Source organism: Pristiophorus japonicus, chromosome 6 (genome assembly GCF_044704955.1).
Source record: "Pristiophorus japonicus isolate sPriJap1 chromosome 6, sPriJap1.hap1, whole genome shotgun sequence".
NCBI lineage: Eukaryota > Metazoa > Chordata > Chondrichthyes > Pristiophoridae > Pristiophorus > Pristiophorus japonicus.
This window is the reverse complement of record NC_091982.1, coordinates 223,975,784-223,990,605: the sequence shown is the minus strand read 5'-3', so window position 1 is coordinate 223,990,605 and position 14,822 is coordinate 223,975,784. Positions and strand designations below refer to the sequence as shown.

General features: G+C 39.0%; 1 protein-coding gene across 3 annotated transcripts in view; it reads right to left on the bottom strand.

Annotated features, from left to right (window-relative positions):
• Nucleotides 1-229: 229 nt before the first annotated feature.
• Nucleotides 230-14,822, bottom strand: part of LOC139265392 (ubiquitin carboxyl-terminal hydrolase 47-like) — a 52,175-nt gene continuing 37,582 nt past the window's right edge. The window contains exons 7-13 of one of the 3 annotated variants that reach the window (XM_070882382.1): nt 13,932-14,107; nt 13,585-13,725; nt 13,018-13,060; nt 11,275-11,403; nt 8,660-8,721; nt 3,860-3,915; nt 230-1,703 (exon numbers count right to left, since the gene is read on the bottom strand). In XM_070882382.1, coding sequence (XP_070738483.1) covers nt 1,555-1,703; nt 3,860-3,915; nt 8,660-8,721; nt 11,275-11,403; nt 13,018-13,053 — 432 coding nt within the window. In that variant the 5' untranslated portion in view covers nt 13,054-13,060; nt 13,585-13,725; nt 13,932-14,107 and the 3' untranslated portion in view covers nt 230-1,554. The remainder of the gene's footprint in view (nt 1,704-3,859; nt 3,916-8,659; nt 8,722-11,274; nt 11,404-13,017; nt 13,061-13,584; nt 13,726-13,931; nt 14,108-14,822) is intronic. The other 2 variants (XR_011593550.1, XM_070882380.1) reach the window with 2 other exon arrangements.

Below are 14,822 nucleotides of genomic sequence, written 5' to 3'. Positions count from 1 at the left end.
GTGCAAGGGCCTCATGCTGTAATCACTGACCAGACCCATAGCAACCTGCCTTCTCCTTTACAATCCATTCCCTCCTGATTTTTCCATCACTCACACTGTATACTCTGCTGCACTCCATCCATCTTTGGAAGCAGGTAAAATGACTCTGTCCTTTAGAATGATAATTCTTGAAAGGAGAGAACAAAGTATCAATACAAGTCTTGTCAACTTAGAAACAAATTCGTGTTTATTATCTTACATTATATACATGTGCAGGAAGTATTATAACCCATAAAAACATGCAAGTTTTGTCGAGGAATATTTATTGTACAGATTGATGTTTGCACAATTCTAAAATGTAATCAATTCTCATGCAATGAAAAGACTTTGTTGCCCCTAAAACAAGGATAGTTGAACAAAATCTACCAAAGAGGCAATATCACTATTTTGAAGTTTGGTTGCAAATGTTATCATCATATTTTAAGACCACAGAGGTTCTTGAGCATCCACAGAGAATATTAGTTTGCTTACATTGTTTACTCAATCAGTGACTGGACTACACAGCAAAATGGCTACATTTCATTCATAGAACATATTTTATGTGCATTTGCAGCCTCTATAAAAATTATAATGCAATATTTCTGATGAAATTTGGTGATCTATCATTTTAAGCTTTTGTAAATAACTTTTACTTTCCTCTACTGAATATTGCTCAATTGTAAATGAAAGAGGAAACTAATTGGATCACAAGTATGGCCTGTTTCTGTGCTGTATATTCTAATGTCTTTATGTAACCTCCTTAAAACTAGGCAATAATGTCAGCCATAAAATACAGAACAAAGAGTCTTATGGTTGCCTGATAAGTAAATTTTGTCAGTTCCTGTTTGGGCAGCCAGGTAGTTCACCACATGAAAGTGATTGATTCCAATGATGAGTTTCAACCTGAGTGGATTTAATAACTTTTTTGCCATCTTGTCCTTCCATTGGCTGAACATAGAGTGGGATCGGCAGCTGCGATGGACAGGATTCCAACCCAGAGTGCTGCCCCTTCCTGGCTGAAGAAAGGTTGTTCGTGGCTAGAGGTATTGGAAGTGAGAGCAAATAGGGATGAAAAGGACATGAAAGGAAACCAACACAGAAGATAACTATAAAGCTGCAACAGAATATCCATCTTTTGGAACATGCTTCATACTGTAATATTTTGAAATCTACCACCATTTTCTCTTGGTTTCTCATTCTTAAGTCTTCTTCAACCATTTGATCATTTCCCCCTGAAATATCATCACCTTTACCTTCCTCTTTTGGCTCACCACTTGTTTCTACTGCTGCAACTTCACACACAATCAGTTCCTCTGCATTTCATTCTGCTTTCACTGTGTTTTTTCCTATTTTCCCTATTTTTGTCCTATTTTCTTTGATTGGCTTTCTTGCCTTTCGATTGCTCTGTTCTAGTTCTCCTTTTTCCTGTACTTGAATCAGCTTCTCTCTTTCCATGATTGTTGTCGGATTGTAAAAGTTACCATGTTCTTTATCTACCATTGTATTCGCTGTTATTTTCATGTTAATTCTATTGCTCTATAATGCTGTCCTTTCAGTTGCCGCTCGTGATTTCTCCTCTTCTCCTTCTTTCCCTTTTGCCTTCCCTTTTCCATCTTCTATCTTCTTGTCTTCTGACATGTGCTTCACCTCCTCTGCAGGTTGATTATTTTCTCTTTCACCACATTCTGAAAGCAACCGACAATATTTATCTTTTTGTATTTATTCCTACAGAAGGCTGTAAACAATTATTTATTAGTTAAAATAAATTCATTTTCCTGTTATTTTATACTCCGCCTGTTGGCCACACCACATCAAATACTGGGGCACATCGTGCACCTGTGGCCCAGAAAATTGGATGGGAGTGCTTGAGGCCTACAACATACCCGAGCCACATCGTGCTTTCCAATGTGGGCAATAAGTGTGACGGAAGCAGGAGGCCTGCGCACAAGCTGTGCTCTAGGTACTATAGACTACTGATTTTAATGTAAACTAGATGACTGCCTCACCATATAACTGGAGTGCCTGAGCAACGCTCTAGCTAAACAGTTTTCTGATTGAAATGTGTGCTAAAGAGGAAGCCACAGTGTTTTTAAGCAAAAATAAATCCTGCCGACTGCTGTCCAGCACCCATCAAGCACCAATGCCCTCATGCCTAGTGTTCCCTTCCCCTTATGCCAGCAAAGTGCCTGGCACATAACAGTCAGTGAACAGACATTCATGACCTCAGGATTGTGCAGTGCCTGCAGAGCACTGACTGTGTGATACATGGGCTACATTATCAGCCCCACTGTCCCTTGATTAGGAGGACACCCCTTTGTTAATGTAGGCGATAGAAGGCATGAGAGAATGGTTTGGATTAACTTGCCACTTTTAAGAGCATTGGCTCACCTTTGTTTGCCACTTATATAGATGGCTTGAGATAAGGAACTCATTATTTGATCAGGGAAAAACTGCTTCTACCACTCACGGTGCTTCGTGTCAATGCCACAATCCGCTATGTTACAGTATTACCTTTCAGTAAATAAAGATAATGGTCTCAAAATTCCTCACAACATGATCTGCTGGCATCTTTCCTACCAATGGTTCTCAATACTGACCCTGCTTGAGTCTGTGGTATTAGTGGGATGGCACCTCATTTGCATGGGCCAGTTGGGTATAGGCACCTCTATTATTGCATCTCCAGTGCTCCCCAGCAGCATGCTGCTAGAAACTCTGGTGCCCTACCTGCTATTGGGTGTGGGGGATGAAGGGTTGCCAAGGCCCTCCCCCTTCCCCTTTCTCTCCCCCTCCATGCAATCACCACCAGGCCCTCCTGAGTAAGGGGGCTGATCAGAAAAATTTTTTTCTTTGAGGGTCCAGGCTGCTAGATTCCACTGGTAGAGCCCACTTTTTCACAATTGGAGGCCAGTATGCCTCAAATCACTTAGTGTACCGACATGCAGAGGTACGCTGAGTCCCAACTCAGCCATTGGAGTAGGTGTAGGGTGTCCCCACCTCTGACTCCATCCCTAGAGGTTCTTCCCATTACAAGGCAAGTCATATACTCCTGGAAACAAGAGACCTGTCAGAACCCCTGAGGAATTTTGGCCTCTCATGCCTATGATGAGAATTATTTTTAAAATAACATGAGCATTCAAAGAACTGAGAGAAACAAAGTCCTTCTTTACAGGAGGATTTCTACTGTATTCGAGAAAGGGCGAAACTAAAACAGCTGACCAACAAGACTGATTAGATGGACGCAAAATGATCTGGAAATTAGAAGTCCCTAGAGTTATTTGTAAGGACTATACATGTCTTCATGGCTGGTGGTAGGGACACTGGGCTTCTAGTTAACAGCAACAATATGTTAAAAGGGAGTATTTACAATGCAAAAGTATATTAACTTGGTGTACTTCCATTTTTTTAGCTAAAATGATTAAATGTCAAGAAAAATATATTTCACTAACAATGTACCACAATACCACAAAGACTTCAAACTTTAGATTAGATGGTGGTCCTCAAAGATATTCAACAGATATTAAGCAGAGCTTTATCATCAGGTGGGTTTTTAGTGATACATTACCCGTACTGTAATTACTGCATGTAATCTTCAAGAAATACACTCAAAGAACAGAGACATTCTGTGCAGCCGGTCAACAGGCTACAATATTCTATTACCAGGTTGTGTGGAAAATGATGTAACTCTAATTCACTGTTATGGCACAGTGTGGCAGACTATAGTTGGTTGCAAACAAAAGCTGGCACCCGAGAGCTACTATACAGGAATGAAGACACATGGTATGATTGCTGAGTAGGTACAACTTCAGGTTAATTTTTTCTCCATATAGTGGGTCTTACCTACCTGAGTTGGTGTTCTGATCCTTTCTCCTATACATCAGTACATAAGCGGTAGAGGAACTGCGTAAAAGATAAAGCAGTAATTAAAGATTAGGTTTAACATCGCACTTTGGCTTCTGAAGATCTTTCAGTGTTCAGTTAGTTCACAAAACTTTAATGAAAGAAAGCCAATCCCAAAGCTCTAAACATTTTCTGTACCAACTTATCTGTGTACGCTGATGTGGAGTTTCATAAACTAATATATATTACTCACATTACATTGCTGTACACTGCAAAAAATAACATGATTATAATGTGCATCAACTAAATGATCAGAATGTTCTTTTTGATCAAATGTAATAATACAGTACGTGTATGCGCCAACACCATTTTGTCAGGAGCAAAATCTCTGAAGCGACTCTTTACTGCTGTTGCAAAAGCCCTTTTACATTTCTTTTAATGTGAAAGAATGATACCTGGACTCCAAGGGTTAAATTAAGAGGTGAGATTACACAAACTAGGGTTGTATTCCCTGGAACTTAGACGGTTAAAGGATGATTTGATCAAAGTTTTCAAGATATTAAGGTGAATAGATAGGGTTGATAGTTGGCTGGTTGGTCAGTCTAGGACTGAGGGAGGGGGGGCGGGGGCGGGGGTGCATAGTCTAAAAATTAGAGCCAGACCTTTCCAGAGTGGAATTAGGAAACACTTGTACACACAAAAAGTGGTAGAAATTTGGAACTCTCTTCCGCAAACAACAATTGTTGCTAGATTAATTATTAATTTTAAATCTGAGATTGATAGATTTTTGCTAATCAGAGGCATTAATGGATATGGGGCAAAGGCGGGTATATGGAATTAGGTCGCAAATCAGCCATGATCCCATTGAATGTTGGAACAGGCTCGAGGGGCTAAATGGCCTACTACTGTTCCTATGAATTTTAAAATATGGCTCCCCCAAAATCTGCAGACTGTCAGGATCATGCCATCAGTGCACTGCAGTGCTGACCCCACCAGAGTTTGTGTATCAGTGCCAGGCACTGAATTCACATGAGGCAATTTTGATCAGTTAAATATAGATTCGTGGGAGCCATACAAAAGGCAGTGGTTAAATATACACTCTTTATTCAAAAGGGAACCACATAGCTTGGCAAATTCTCAGAGGTTCCGCTCTTGGTGTGGAGTCTTGTTTGCCAGAAGAGTGGATCAGAGAATAGGTACAGCGATCAGAGCTTGCAATTCATCTGCTCCCAATTTCCTGGTTATTAAATTAAAAAATGAATGCCCAGAAATTCGTTCCAGTTGATCATGCATTCTGATCACTGAGACCGATTCTCCAATCAGCATTCCCAGTGAGTTAAGCTCTGCACTGGGAGTCTACAAATTTTTTTTAAAAATCTGTAAAGGCAAATAATAGTTTTGTAAAAAGAGTTTTTTCTTAACTTTACACAAAGAGAAAGAATATGCCCCCATTACAGTTGAAGTTCTAAAAATTTAAAGTGTGATGAAGAAATCTCTGATAGGCCTGGAAATCCCAGCCTCCCCAGGTCAGTCACTGAAGGTTGGCATGCAGGTGCAGCAGGCGGTGAAGAAGGCAAATGGCATGTTGGCCTTCATAGCTAGGGGATTTGAGTACAGGAGCAGGGAAGTCTTGCTGCAGCTGTACAGTACCCCTTTCCTGCTTTCTCTCCATACCCCTTGATCCCTTTAGCCGTAAGGGCCATATCCAACTCCCTCTTAAATATATCTAATGAACTGGCAACTCTCTGCGGAAGAGAATTCCACAGGTTAACAACTCTCTGAATGAAGAAGTTTCTCCTCATATCGGTCCTAAATGGCTTACCCCTTATCCTTAGAATGTTTCCCCTGGTTCTGGACTCCCCCAACATCGGGAACATTCTGTACAGGGCCTTGGTGAGGCCTCACCTGGAATATTGTGTTCAGTTTTGGTCTCCTAATCTGAGGAAGGACGTTCTTGCTATTGAGGGAGTGCAGCAAAAGTTCACCAGACTGATTCCCGGGATGGCAGGACTGACACATAAGGAGAGACTGGATCGACTGGGCCTGTATTCAGTGGAGTTTAGAAGAATGAGAGGGGATCTCATAGAAACATATAAAATTCTGTCGGGAGTGGACAGGTTAGATGCAGGAAGAATGCTCCTGATGTTGGGTGAGTCTAGAACCAGGGGAAACATTCTAAGGATAAGGGATAAGCCATTTAAGACCGAGATGAGGAGAAACTTCTTCACTCAGAGAGTTGTTAACCTGTGGAATTCTCTTCCGCAGAGAGTTGCCAGTTCATTAGATATATTCAAGAAGAAGTTGGATATGGCCCTTACGGCTAAAGGGATCAAGGGGTATGGAGAGAAAGAAAGAAAGAGGTACTGAGATGAATGATCAGCCATGATCTTATTGAATGGTGGTGCAGGCTCGAGGAGCCGAATGGCCTACTCTTGCACCTATTTTCTATGTTTCTATGCGTGTACGGACCCGGGAAGGCATCGCAAAAGCCGGTTTTCAGCGAACAATGTGCATGCGCTGAAAACCGGCTTTTCTGATCTGTCAAGCTGGAGGTTGATAGATCCAATGCATATCAGGAGCGAGGACATTTGCAAGGGTAAGATTGTGGGATTTTGCCATATCTTGCCCAGCAAATGTCCTCAAAACTCTCATGCCTGATAAAAGCAGGCATATAGCCTACTTTTATAGGCGTAAGAGTTTTAAAACACACTTAAAACTTAAAAAATAACATTAAAAAAAACACATTTTATTTTTAAATACTCTGCCCAATATGTTAAATTTATTTTAAAGATAATTAAAAAAACTATTTAAAAAAATCAGAATTAAAAAAAAATACATAAATAACTAGTGTATTTTTTCTATTTTTTATTCATGTTTTGTGTGTTTGGGGGCTGGGGGCTCTCATCCATAATAATGGGAACTCCAACTTACGGAGTTCACATTATTATGAATGAGAACATACTTTACGTGATTGGCTGCCCAGAGCCATGTGACTGCAGCTCCAGCCCTGTGCACATCCTGATGTACATGTACTGCGACGCGCAGTCAGTGGAGGCCTCAGGACTGGGAACTCGTGTGGGCCCAGCAGCTTCAGGTAAGTGCGCTTCTTTTTTGTAAAATCCAGTCGAATGCCCGCGTGAAGGAAAAAACGGGATTTCTGGGCCAATGTCAAACCCTAATAAGATCACCAATCATGTTATATATCACCAATTTAAAATACAGAGAAACCTTTATTATGCTCACGTCAAATATACATTTAAATTTTCCAGGGACAAAACCTTAAACAAGACATTGAATCTACACAATATTCACTTCCTTGTTTGTACCTCACCTTAATTTCTTGGTGGATTAAGCCACTTAATGGGTCTGAATTTGCTGGAAACTTGCTCCAGAGCAATGATTCATCTATGGCACACATCATTATTATTTTCAGGAAATTATGGTGTGAGTGACTCAGTCCATTGTTTTCACCACACCAAAATTTCCTGGGATCCTCAGCTGTGCCGTGAACCTCGCCAAAGCAGGGGGAATTCTATAATCATAGCTCCGCCCCACCTCATAACTTCAACGATGATGTCCAATTTGCTGGATTAATCATGATTTGGTCATGGCTGCCACTTAAGACGGAAATCAAATGGTGCTGGTAACCTTTCAACGGCATGATCTATTGCTCCAAGATCCATTTCCCTTAGCTAATGCACAGACAATTATTTTTCCAATGTACTAGCTGGCTGGAAAGTTTCCTGTTAAATGGAATTGAATTTTTGAAAGTCGTTTAACGTTTATATCAATTTACTGATCTCTCAACAGTGTGAATCATTAACTTTACCATGGAGTTTCGATCCAAATATCTGTTCCTTTTGGAATTCATATTGATATTTACATTCAATTCCATATAATGGGATGGAGCACCATTATATATTTTGTTGTCGGAATTAATGTAAAATTGGTCTATTTAAAGAGTTACGACTTCTATTTCAGCTGCTCTGAATTTAAAGGCAGGGATATCTGAGAAATGAATTATTAAATAATTACTTCCTACAGATCTGACAGGTTTTCAAATATATTTCCCCCGCAAAATACAGGACGCTGCTTTAAAATGAATTTGTCCACCAAGATCTGAAAACGATTACAATTTAGAAGCCTTCAATTAGCTCAGGTACCCACGGCCACACATGCTGCCCATATTACACCCGAAATAGCTTCAGAAAACAAAATAAATAACCTGGCTAACAGATTTGTGGTAAATTCTTAAAAAGGGACTCACAGGACAGATACGCGCTTTTATAAACAAGAATAAAAAGTGGATGAATAATGAAATACCATTCAAGTGATCAAAATTGGAATTGATAGCAAACATGTGTCACTGGACATTGACTGCGCTGCTATCCTTGCTGTGGCATATTCTATTGAGCTCTCCAGCAAATGTTGGGGCATAATTTAGGGCACACAACAGTCTAACTTTTGGTGTTGGGGCCAAATGCGACGTTCCAGTGCATTCTGGGCCATTGTTTCTTTTGTTATTTCTATTGTCCTTTTCTTCATCGCCTGATTAGTGTGTTGTGTGCAAGACCAACATTTGGGGTGTCTCAATCATCCATGAACTTCCATTATTCACCAGTGGTAACTCTTCATCAGTGGTGTAGTGATGAAAGGAAGTTCTATTGCTTTATCCCCATACATCATAGTGTAATGGAGGAGGGGAATAAAACTGATGTAAATATTAGGTCAAAACCTTACACTTCTCCTGTGATATGATCTCATCAGGTTTTCACTGCATAAGGAGATTTAATAAATAACATACCTGACATGGAATCCATTTGATGCGTTGTCAGTTTCCTTTTGTCTTGTAAAGTCTGAATTAATCTGTAAATAACCAATTATTATTTAAATGGTTTTATGAAATATGAATAAGCAAAAAGAAATATGAACAGGTAGACTTCTGGAATTTAAAAAGAAAACAAATAACTCCTGAAGGAAAGCTTAACTGAATTGACCCAAACCATAAAAACTGAAAATCTACTATAAAAGTTAGACATTTACAGTACAAAATGATTGAGCCCATTCTGTTTGTGCTTTGTCTCCGCTACAACAATCCATTAATTAATTCTACTGCCCCAAGCTCTCCCCATATTCCTGTATCCATCTCGGTGTTAAAAATGTATCTAATTTTTCCTTAAAACATGCAATGGTCGCTATCTCAACCATTCCCTGTGGCAGAGCACAACCCAAACTCTAATAACTCTCTGAATACAGACATTTCTTTTAATCTCTCTCTTCATGCTCTTAGTGGCAATTATAATTTAATGACCCTTCATCACTGACTCCCCAACCAGAGGAAATAGTCTTTCCCTGTTCACTCCATCAAAATCCATTATAATTTTAAAAACCTCTATTAAGTCACTTGTTAACCTTCTCTACTCCACGATCTCAAGTCTCTCCCCAACGATAGTTTCCCATCTCTGGCACTATCCTTGTGAATCGACACTGTGCATTCTCTATGGCTTTAATGTCCTTTCTACAATGGGGAGCCCAAAACTACATAGGAGTATTCTATCTGTGGCACAACCATTGTTTGCTACAAATGTGTTGTTACTCTTGTGCTCTTTGTCCCTATTTATAAAATCCAAAATGCTGTTTGCTTTTTTAATGTCTTTATTTACCTGCGTTCATACTTTCAAGGTAGTACATATTTGGACCCCTAAGTATCCCTATTTATCCACACATTTCAGCATTTTTCAATTGAGTGTATACTCAGATTCCTTATATTTCTAACCAAAATGTATAATCTCATACTTTTCCACATTAAATTGCATTTGCCATATATCTTCCCATTCTGCTAGCCTGTCTATGTCTTTTACAATCCTCCAACAATTTACCAAACTTTCTACTTTAGTGTCATCAGAAAATGTCAAAATTGTGTTCTGTATGCCCAAGTCCAAATCATCTATATATATATACTGAGATCAAAAGTTAGCCTGGCACTGGCCTCTGTGTCACATCACTGCCAACCTTTCTTCAATATAAGCAACACCCATTTATCTTAATTCTTTGTTTCCTGACATCAACCAACCTTCTACCCATGCCATTATATTTCCTCTTATAGCAAGCTCCTGAATTTTCCAGCAAGTCTATTGTGAGACCCACTTTATCAAACGTCATCTAAAAATTCATATTCACTGTATCTGCTACATTGCCTTTACTTCTCCAATTGGTAACTTCTTCAAAGAATGCCATTAAGGTTATCAAACACAACTAAACCTGAACTGGTTGTCCTTGATTAACTTATGCACTAATTTATTTTGAATTATCATTGCCATGGGGTCGAAATTCCGTTGGCAACACCACCTGTTAACACCAGCTAAGTATTTACCAACGGCGCCGACCAGGTTCCTCAGCTCACGGTAAATTTAGTTGGGTGGGGTGCCAAGACGTATAGCTGAGTGCTCTACCACCACCCACATGGTGACATTATCCAGCATGCTGCAGCTGCGAAATTAGGCAAGTACGGTGGCCTTACCGGCAGGCGTTCGTACAGTTTGGAAAAGCTGGCGGGACATCGGGGATCCTGGGCTGGGAGCAGCCAGAGATCAAGGTAAGTGGTTATTTTTTTTTTAGCATGTATGTATTAATGGGACCAGTGGGGAAGTGTGGACGAGGGAAATTGTCGGAAACTTTTTTCATTTTTGTCATCTCGCATGCCAGCAGCCTACCATCAGGACATTCATAGAAACATAGAAACATAGAAAATAGGTGCAGGAGTAGGCCATTCGGCCCTTTGAGCCTGCACCACCATTCAATGAGTTCATGGATGAACATGCAACTTCAGTACCCCATTCCTGCTTTCTCGCCATACCCCTTGATCCCCCTAGTAGTAAGAACTACATCTAACTCCTTTTTGAATATATTCAGTAGGTCTCCCGAGATACCGCTCCATTGGCGCACGAGGATGAGTGTGCAACACCATTTTTAGCACTGCTCTCTCATCTTTGGGTGGGAAAGCTGAGTTTTGCAGTTTGAGACACCACCTACTGCCTGCCATTAAAATCAGCACTCAGCCAGTGTCACCGTCTCAAAAACAGCAATACCAAATTTCAACCCCTAAGAGTTTGAATATAACTGAAGTTAGACTAACTATTCTATAGTTACCCATTTTATTCTTCTCTCCCTTGAACAAAAGTGTTGTTGACCTTTTTTATTCCATTTAAAATTGGTTAATTAATGGAGTAATGAGTAAATGGGAGGGGGGGGCGGACAGATTGTTCTGCAATAGAATTAGAATTACTGGGTAGGTCCCATTAAAGCAACTATAAATTCATGATTACATTTATATTTTCACATATTTGTTAGTGTAGACATATTGTAAGAGCTAAAATGAATTCAATAGAATAGAAGTAAATTAATTTAAAATGCATATACCTCAGTGACCTTTGAATCATTAAAACAATACCACTTGTTTGTGCAAGATTTAATGCGCGAAACATAATGGCCATTGCCATATTCACCCAAATGTTCACATATTGCAAACAGCTCATATGCTACAGTACTCTGAAAAGGGATAAGAAAGCAGAAAGAACATAATTAAAAATAAGAAGTCACATTTGACAAACTCTTTGTTTGAGGACCTTCATTCTAACTACATAATCAAATATATCTGACAAACTAATCAGGTCATTAATTTTTTTTTAAATCTAAGTTTGTTTTAAGTGGGCTACTGCATTTTTATCAAAAGCTTGCTAATGTTTCTGTTGTTAATATGACACTGTACAATGGAAATTGATTAATGAGTTCATATTTTTCCTGCAGCTGGTTAGAGTTGTATTTGCAGCTTCCTTATTTTCAGCCTGCCCTCTTTGTTACTGAGCAGTGTTTGGTATTAGAGGGACCTAAATAAGAAAAAAAACTTGGAGGAATTTTATGCAAAGCATTCTCAGTCAATTATATGCGGGTACAGTAGTGTAGTGGTTATGTTTCTGGTAATCCAGAGAACTGTGGCCTAGCACGCCATTCAGTTATATCAAATCAATACCAGCAGTTCAAGAAAAAGGCCCTCTATCACTTCTCATGGCTACTAGGGATGGCCAGTGATGGCCTCATCCCAAGAATGAATGTTTATAAAAATTGCATTGAAGGCTAACTGATGCAATTGTTATGTTTGTTAATGTAGAATCCTGTAGGTATCAATCCAATACCAATTCTGAAGGAACAATAAACAGTTCTACTTCTTCTTCCAATAAATGTATATAATACACACACACAAACTTCTATTTTTTTCTAAGAGAATACTCAGAATCTAGCAATGATAAAGAGATACTGCAAGGATGGTGTTTGAATAGCTGAATTTTAGAGTTTAAAAGCGTTATGATACTGGACTAGAAATCCAGAGGTTGTGAGCTTAAATTCCAACATGGCAAGTTGTGAAATTCAATAAATCTGGTAATTTGTGGGCTAGCACCAGAAAAATAAACATCCATAAATGCTGCTGGATCATTGTAGAAACCAACTGGTACACTAATGACCTTCAGGGAAAGGAATCTACTGTCCCTAACCAGACTGGCTGACATGTGACTTTTGTCCCACATTTTATGCCTCCTGAAATGTTCTAGCAAGCCACTCAGTCATAAAAACAAATACTACAGAAGGCGTACACTACTTCCTCAGGACAATTAGAAATGGGTAATAAATTATCAGTGTCACCCACTGATGTGAGTCTATTTACAACACAGAAATATTGAAACAGCTTAATGGACTCAGAGGCAGTAGTGTGAAATGGAAAGTTTATTGAAACTGCAGGAATTGGTTTATTTAATATAATCATTTGTCATATTAAAATTGAATGAGTTACTGGCAGAATTAATAAAGCTAGTTCTTTTTAAAGCACAAACCCTTTATTTTACATATATTCACTTTTTAAAGCAATTACAATTAGATTGTAACTTAAAAATTTAAGTCATGCACAAAGTTGCAATTATGCTCAGAATTCTGACTGAAATAATTTAACTGTGGTCTCACCTTTCAATTAAACTGCCTAACTTCAATTACACAACAACTCTGCAACCAGACAATATTATTGTTTGACTTAACACAACAAATAGCAGCATTGTACTGCAGAGTGATAGGAACTTGATAACAAAAGACGATGGCAAATTCTACCAATCTTACCTGGGTTGCTACAGGACTCAGACACTTTACCAGCATTCTGATTCTGTGTGTAACAAACGGATAAGGTTGGAAGTTGGTTAGAGGTATATTCTATCTTGTGTTCTTTTTAGGAAACAGGTTTGCATTAAATAATTGACTAGCTGGCAGATAGAAAGATGACATTATTTTCTAATTGCCTTTTACACAACTAACTTAGGCCGTTTGTCCCAATTGGTCCATTGCAATATTGGACATGTTGGTGGAATGTGAAGAGCTACTGGCAATTTTTCTGAAATCGATACAACTGAAAACCAAGCAAGGTAACATTTTGGTTGATTCAGTGGTTCACATTTATGCTTAAAAAACACACGGAGATGAAACATCCCAGTATTAAACTCAAAGTTCATTAATCTATGCACTTATCACCTGCTACCTCAGTAAAGTAATCTCAAGACAATTATATAGCAAGTGGAAACCATATTAGTGACTTGTGACTTATTTATTCTCCCACTCAAATTAGGTAAACAACCACTGAAGAACATGAGACAGCAAGGCAGACAGAATCAGGTATTATATAAAACAGAATACCTTGTTTTTCTGCAAAAACTTTAGTGTTGCTGGAATATCTATGGAAGTATTCAGCTATATGTAATTTATTCTGTAGGCATCATACATGAATCTTTTCAGATGCAGAGTCAGTATCTTTGGCAATTGTTCAAAATAGTATCTCTGAAAATTAAATTCATAATAAAGGAGTTGGCTGCTGTGCAAGAATAAAAACCAATTAGCCTAACATCAGTCGCCGGGAAACTGCTGAAATACATTATTAAGGAAGTGGTAACGGGGCACTTAGAAAATCATTATGGCCCTGAAATTCAGGGCTGAGGCTTCCTTCGGACGAACGCCACCGACCCAAGAATTTTTAACGAAAATACCTGGTGGTCCCGGAGGCACCTGAGATTCCGGTGGGAGGCCTTCTCTTCCTGTGCTTCAGAGTGCGCCACTGTCCTCCAGGTTTGCACGTAGAAGGTGGAGTTACATGTGACTGGACAATCAATCACGGTTCTGCCATTGATAGCAATGGGAACTCCATATCTCTGAGTTCTTATTGCTATCAATGAGAAAAAAAACCCACATTAAACACAACAGAAAAAATACTCACATATTTCAAATTAATTGAAATGAAAGTTAATTAAATGTTTTAGAAAAAAAAATCCAAAAAATAGTTTTTCTAAGTGTTTTAATAGGGTTTAAACTAAACTTACCTAAGTGGACAGGGTTTTTAACATAAAAATGTGTATTTTTATATGTTTTAAAAGTCTTATGCTGGTAAGAGTAAACTATGTGCCTGCTTTTACCAGGCACAAGAGTTTTAAGGACATTTGCTGGGCAAGAGTTGGGCAATAGCCCAATCTCGCCCATGCGAATGTCCAGGCTGCGGGGATGCATTCGATCGGTCAAGCCAAAACTTGACAGATTGGAAAAGTCGGTTTTCAGCACATATGCATTGTGCGTCAAAAAACGGCTTTTGCGGGGCCTTGCGAGGCTGGAATTTTAGCCACAATATGATTAGGTAGAGTCAACATGGTTTTATGAAAGGGAAATCCTTTTTGATAAATCTACTAAGAGTTTTTTGAGGATGTAACTAGCAGGGTAGATAAAGGGGAACTAGTGGATGTAGTATATTTGGATTTCCAATAGGTGCTTCACGAAAGGTAGTTACACAAGATAAGGGTTCACGGCGTTGGGGGTAATATATTAGCCTGGATAGAGGATTATTTAAAGGTCAGAAAACAGAGTAGGAATAAATGAGTAATTTTCAAGTT